At 37.0% G+C, this 6,582-nt stretch overlaps 1 protein-coding gene across 5 annotated transcripts in view; it reads left to right on the forward strand.

The window, feature by feature from the left end:
* The window catches only part of PAK1 (p21 (RAC1) activated kinase 1), a 201,874-nt gene extending 195,978 nt beyond the window's left edge, over positions 1 to 5,896 (forward strand). For all 5 annotated transcript variants that reach the window (XM_033862198.2, XM_073808390.1, XM_033862199.2 and 2 more), the window contains exons 15-16: positions 2,428 to 2,582; positions 5,857 to 5,896. In XM_033862198.2, coding sequence (XP_033718089.1) covers positions 2,428 to 2,582; positions 5,857 to 5,881 — 180 coding nt within the window. In that variant the 3' untranslated portion in view covers positions 5,882 to 5,896. The remainder of the gene's footprint in view (positions 1 to 2,427; positions 2,583 to 5,856) is intronic.
* The last annotated feature ends 686 nt before the right edge of the window (positions 5,897 to 6,582 follow it).

Below are 6,582 nucleotides of genomic sequence, written 5' to 3' on the forward strand. Positions count from 1 at the left end.
AAAGTTGTATAGAGAAAAAGAGAGATTATTTGAGTCTTGGTAAAATGTGAGGTAGCTGCTGCTTCCTTCTCCTGAGAGATAGCCTGTTATCACTGACTTTACCTACAAATTGGCAAATGACAATAAAAGTAGCCATCTCTTAAAGTTAATATAGCTAATATATGTATGGACTGAGGTATAAGATGAAATGCTGTGTACTGCAAAGAAATTATAACAGTTCCTGCCATTAGGGAGTTGCACTGCAGTAGAAGCAGTAGAGAGTGAGGGAACTATTGTAAATTGTGCACTTCTCTGTGTACCAGACATGCTCCTAGACCTGGTAAATATTTTATCATACTTGATCTTCAAAATAATCGTGTGAATACATAGATTACTTCTCCCCTTCCCCATTTTATATTAGGGTAATGAAGACTTTGAAATTTTAAATGGTTTTACCAATGTTACACAGCAAGAAGTATATGAAGCTAGGATTTGAATCTGGTCTAGGATATGTACAAATGACTGAAGAAGGCAGAATGAGACATACAATTACAAAGGCCTAAAAATGGGTCGTTGGGGTTTAGCACCATTGAAGTCTCTTTAGTTTAGGAATATTTAAGGGAGGGTTCATTAAGGAGGTAGCATTTGAACTGGGCTTTGCAGTTTGAGGATAGGATTTTAACAGGTGGATATGGTAACAAAGGCAAATGAGTGATAGAGCTGGGATTGAATTCAATTCAGTCTGAAGTCAAAGCCTATTTTCTTTCCATTACACAAAACTAGAACAGTGAGAGAAAATGTGGAAGCCAGTGCAACTGAAAGGGGATTGTAATATTTTGAGTTATAGTAAAAAAAAGGTTGAAAAGGAACTTCAAGACAAGAACATGAAGGACCTTCAGTACAAATACAGCAGGTTCTACAATATAGAATAAATCATTCCAAATACCATGATTACCTATGGAGATTACATTTAATATCTCTTCTTGGCAAATCTTCTCTCAGGACCAGTATTTTGGAGGGCCTGGCGGGTTGAATGGTAATGGACCAACATGGAGGTAGGGCTGGGTATGGGACTAAAAGCAGGAGAATTGGAAAATGCTTTTGATAGGAACCAGTGTTTTCTCTAATATATTTATTTTTAGTTCAAACCATTTTACAATATGAAGCCCCTATCAGAGGCTGATAGAGAAAAAGCAGGAAATCAGAAGATTCCAAAACTAACTGAATTATTGGAACTTGCACAGAAGGAAAAAAAATCTGTGATATTTGATCTTAATGCCCCTGCACCAAGACATTTTCACAGAAGCTTGTATGTCCGCCATGTAGTAAGCGTGATCCTTGACTCTAAGATTGAGCAACATCTGGTATGTCTATCTTAGTATTTATGGTAGAGGTTGGGAGGTGGGTAGCATGTCCCAGGAGCATAGCAGCTGAATCTGACCTACCTTGTAGATCTTCCCTGGGATCCTAAAATAATTTTGCTCCCTGTAAAAATGGAGATGACTACTTTATACAGCTATATGTGGCAATCTAAGAATGACCCAATGAAATTTACATCAGTGGGGAAAAACATTGAGGCTATTTGCTATTACAAACCAAATGAAATGTCACCACTCTGTTAAAAGGGAATGTGTGTAATGGCTATATGACGTGACCTGCACCATCACCAGCATACAGCTATTAGAAAGAGCCTTGAGGTAACGGGGAGAAAGAATCTACCCCATCTTTCTTCTCTTAGTTGCTGCTCCCCACTGGGGGGAATAATTTATTTAATTGGCCAAGCCACTCAAGTTCTATAGCCATTGGTCCTTATAAAAAAAAAAAGAAAGAAAAGAAAGAGCCTCGGTATGGAACACTAAGGCTTTGAGGACTTGGCTTTCATTAATGACATATAAAGAGACTTTTTGAGCAGAGAGTTTTTCATCATGTTCTTCAGAAGCAACTCTGCATTTGGGCAGTCAGTCATTCCAAATGTCTTAAATTCTCAGAATATAGAAGAAAGCTATGAGTGAAACAAATATGTGTCTTTTTGCAAATAGAACTATTTCCACAGATGAGTCATAATAGCATTCCCTGTTGGCAGGAAATGACCCCCTGCAAAGATGATTCTTAGCATCATTAGCCAGAGGAGATGTTTATGATTCCCACCTTTCCTCCACACGTACCAGCTCCTCATCCACTCTGGCCAGTGTGAGGACACAGTGGACCCTTGGTCCTATGATGTTAACTGGGAAAACTCAGCTCCAGAACAACCTGGGTGAAAGCCCCATTATAAGAATTCATTAGACAATATTAGGCCAGGTTGACTCTATCACCAAGGGCTAGAATCTCTCTGCTCCCTATAGACTGTTACCCATGCTGGAATGGGGCTCCAGCCGTTCTACTTGGGGCTGTTGGTACCTAAACAGCTGGATTATCCACTGAAAGACTTCCTGTTTTTCCTTACAGATTTTTTGGTTGCCTGGTTTTGATAGGGAGTATGTCAGGAGAAGAGCTCCTGGTTTTCAGCAAGTGGGCCAGTTATTCTCCATTGAATGCCTCACAGAAGAAAATATCAGTAGAATAAATGTTGACCACAAGAGGCTGTTCTACAGTGGATTGAGGTAAGTGTTTGGCCACATCTCTTTTGGCATATATTGCCTTACTTGCACGAAATCTGTATCCCAACCAAGCTACTTAGGTCCCCCCTCCCACCTCAAGATTTCTGTGTGTGGCTATCTTTTTGGAATCTCCTGTTTTCATCTTCTTACCCTTCCCTCCGTCTCTGCCAACAAACGTTTATCAAGGGTAGACTCTTCCTGGAACATACTCTTCAGCTCCTCCTTCATGCTTCAATCTCTCATCATTCAACACACCTTTTTGTATGCTTGGTGTTTTTGTTTTTATATAAATTGATCATTGAAAAGTCAGAACTCAGAAAGTTGTCGATTTCCTTCTGCCATTACTAGATGGATTGCAGTACCTTGTAAATAACTTTGTAATCCAGATAGCCAGATTTCTTATAGATATAATTCAGAACATAATTAAATCATTATTAGAAAAACCCTTAAAACAGCCAAGTATGAGAAGAAACTGAAATTCTCAACCACCACATTTATAAATATATAATCAGAGACAGATTTTTAGAATTAAAAGCACCTGGGAATAAAGTGGTAACTTTTTCAAACTTAGCTATTATTAATCACTGTTTAATTTAATCCATATTCCCTTTCTCTTAGATTAAAAATAATTTTTTTCAGATAATTGTAAAGGCTTCAGAGACAGTCTGAACATGTATATGTATTTTGTTCAGATATACATATATATCTCCAAAATCTCTTGAGCTAGTAAAAATTCCCCTAGATATCTTTTTGTATCTCAAGCCATGAGCTAGGCTGTTGGATACACCTCTGTCCATGTTCTGACTTTTCCAGCCTCTCTGGCCATGGGGGGAGATGATCATAAAATAGGTCTTTTTTCTTTTAGAATTAGATAATTATACATGTATTACCTCTTTTTCCCATTCAGAAGATTTCTCTTTGCCCAACTACTTCTCTGTTTTGAGTGTATTTGTTTCCTTTTACTTTTTTTTTTTTTTTTTTTGCGGTACGCGGGCCTCTCACTGTTGTGGCCTCGTCCGTTGCGGAGCACAGGCTCCGGACGCGCAGGCTCAGCGGCCATGGCTCACGGGCCCAGCCGCTCCGCGGCATGTGAGATCCTCCCAGACCGGGGCACGAACCCGTGTCCCCTGCATCAGCAGGCGGACTCTCAACCACTGCGCCACCAGGGAAGCCCCCCTTTTACTTTTTTATCAAAGAGAAAATAGCTCCAAGATGATTTGCTTCTCTCCTAATCATAATTTAGATTCATCTAGTAGTTGGAAATAATTATAATAGCTTCCACTATTGAGCCTTTATTATGTGTCAAGTTCTGTTGGTAGACCACAGGCTCTTTTTGAAATTCTGGCTTACCCATCAGCTATGCGTGTGACTTTGGACAAGTTTCTAATAATCAGTTTTTTCATTTGAAAATTAAGGATAACAGTAACTTGATAGAATGGTTAAAAGATTAAGTGACATAATTCATATATGCACAGAGCAAAATGCTGGGCAAATATATGAACATAATGTTGTTCATATGTTGTTGTATGAATGTTGCTTTTATTATCACCATCCTTACATTCTGTGCCCTGGAAATTATCATCACCACCATTCTGCGAATGAGTCATCTTGCCTGTAAAGAGGAAAAGTTCAGGGAGGTTAGGTAATTCACCAAAGTCAATACAGTTGGTCAGCAAGGGACCACACTGAGATTTAAATATAGGCCTGACAGACTCCAGAGTCCAAATTCTTTCACTAATAAGCCTTTAGTTATTCATTGGCCATAGTTATATGGACATAGTTTCAGCTGGCATCAGACTTAAGAGAGATCATATCCTGAGTCCTATTAGAAAATCAAGCAGTTTAATTTAGCTCAGCAAATATTCACTGAGTAGTAATATGTACAGCACGCCATGCTAGTTTTATGTGAAAAGTCAACATAAGCGAGGCATCATCCTTTTTCTTAAGGAAACTATATATTCTAATAAGAATAAGGGTTTCTTCCATATGCCTATAATACAAGGTTGATTGTGACAGTTCATGAGCAGACTTTATTCCAAGTCATTCCCCTCAAGAAACACTAAGAAGTTAAGCGGTTGTAACTTGTTATTTGTATACTGTTCACGACCAGAATACTTACTATGATCACATTTCCAATACATTCTCTGTGAGCAGTGCTTACTTCCATCAGACCACACTCACAAGACATTGTGACCTTGCCATTTTGACTGAGAATGCTTTAAATACATTACTTTGATCAAACTTATATGAATATAGAGATGCCCTCTGTTTTATTTCTGATGTGGGAATTTTTAAGTGTTTAAAATTTTTTAATTTATTAAAAATTTAGTGAGGTGAAATTCACATAAAGTTAACCATTTTAAAGTAAACAATTGAGTGGCATTTAGTACATTCACAATGTTGTGCAACTGTCACCTGTAGTTCCAATACATTTTGGTACTGAACATTTTTATTTTCCCTCTGATTCTTGGTCAGTCTTGCCAGGGGTTTATGAATTTTACTAACCATTTCAAAACACCAAATTTTGGCTTTGTTCGTTTTATTCTGTTGCACATTTTCTTTCCTATTTCTTTGACTGTTGTTATCTTTATTATTTTCTTTCTTCTATTTCCTTTAGGTTTAATTTGCTCTTCTTTTAGAAGCAGAAAATTAAGTGATTGATTCTAGATCTTCTTTTCTAATGTAAACATTTAAGGCTGTAAATTTCCCTGCAAGCATTGCTTTAATTGGATTCCACAAATAATTTTGATATATTCTTATTATCCAATTTAAAATATTTAAAAGTTTTTTTAGTTCCCACTTGACTCATGGATTATTTAGAAACGTGTTGCTAACTTTTTTAAAATTTGAGGATTTTCCGTCTACTCTAGTGTTATTGACTTCTGATTTAAGGTCACTGTGACCAGAGAACAGCTCTATATGATTTCAATACTTTATTTTTAAATTTTTAATTTTATTGACACACCTTTGAAAGGTTTGTTTTGGTATAAGGCAAAGCGGCCAATTTGAAATACAAACAGATGGACACAATGTGTATATCAGATGTTGGGAGTAAAGATGGTTTATTGATTGAAATAATAGAGGCATTATTCTGATTTGTCTTGACATGAACGCTGATTTATAAATCTCCTCCCCATTGATTTCTTCCTGTAGTCCAGACACATAGAAATGAAAAAAATCTCACCAAAGCTCACCTTGGTGCTAATCAAGAGTGCTCGGTGAACATTATAAAACACATGATTTCAATACTTTAAATGTATTTAAACTTTCCTTATAGACCACTATGCTGTATATCTTGGTGAACTTCCCATGTCCACCTGAAAAAGGTGAGCTCTCTTCATTTGTTGGGTGTGATATTCTATAAATATCAATTAGTTTAAATTGGTTGATAGTCTTTTTAAGCATTTTATACTGCATCTTCCCCCTGCTTTTCCTATTCAGTTAACACGAAACATTAGTTTGCAGATCAAACTCACACACATCAGAGAACTTACCTACTATGAAGTTTTATTATTAATTTCAAAGATACAGCAGTCTATCAAGAGGCTCAGACAAAGCAAGGAGAGGTCAGAGACATTGATTTCAACTTTGCAGGTTTCTTCCTTTATTGGACCTGTACTCTGTGGCCCACAGTAATAGATACGGCCTCCAAGTGAGTGTTTGCAGGGTTATTTCACTTAGAAGGAGAGCATTTGAGTTACAGAACATCTGCATTTAATACTCCCAGGGAGTTGTATGGCTTATGTGACTTTCTCCAGGGACACATGCCTCATAAATCCACATTCTGTATTTATTTACAAAATATATAATAAAGAAATACTCAACCAGAAACATCCTTTTAAAAAATGTTCTATACATAAGGCCTTTCTTCCTGGTAAATATTATTATTATATTTAGAAAATATGTAGGTATCATGTTGACAAGGAGATTAGACCATGTCTTCTTCCTTCTTTCTTCTGGGAGCAACCTCTTCAGTCAGAGAGAAATTAAGGCCTCCTTGTGC

The sequence above is a fragment of the Tursiops truncatus genome, chromosome 8, assembly GCF_011762595.2.
Source record: "Tursiops truncatus isolate mTurTru1 chromosome 8, mTurTru1.mat.Y, whole genome shotgun sequence".
Taxonomy (NCBI): Eukaryota; Metazoa; Chordata; class Mammalia; order Artiodactyla; family Delphinidae; genus Tursiops; species Tursiops truncatus.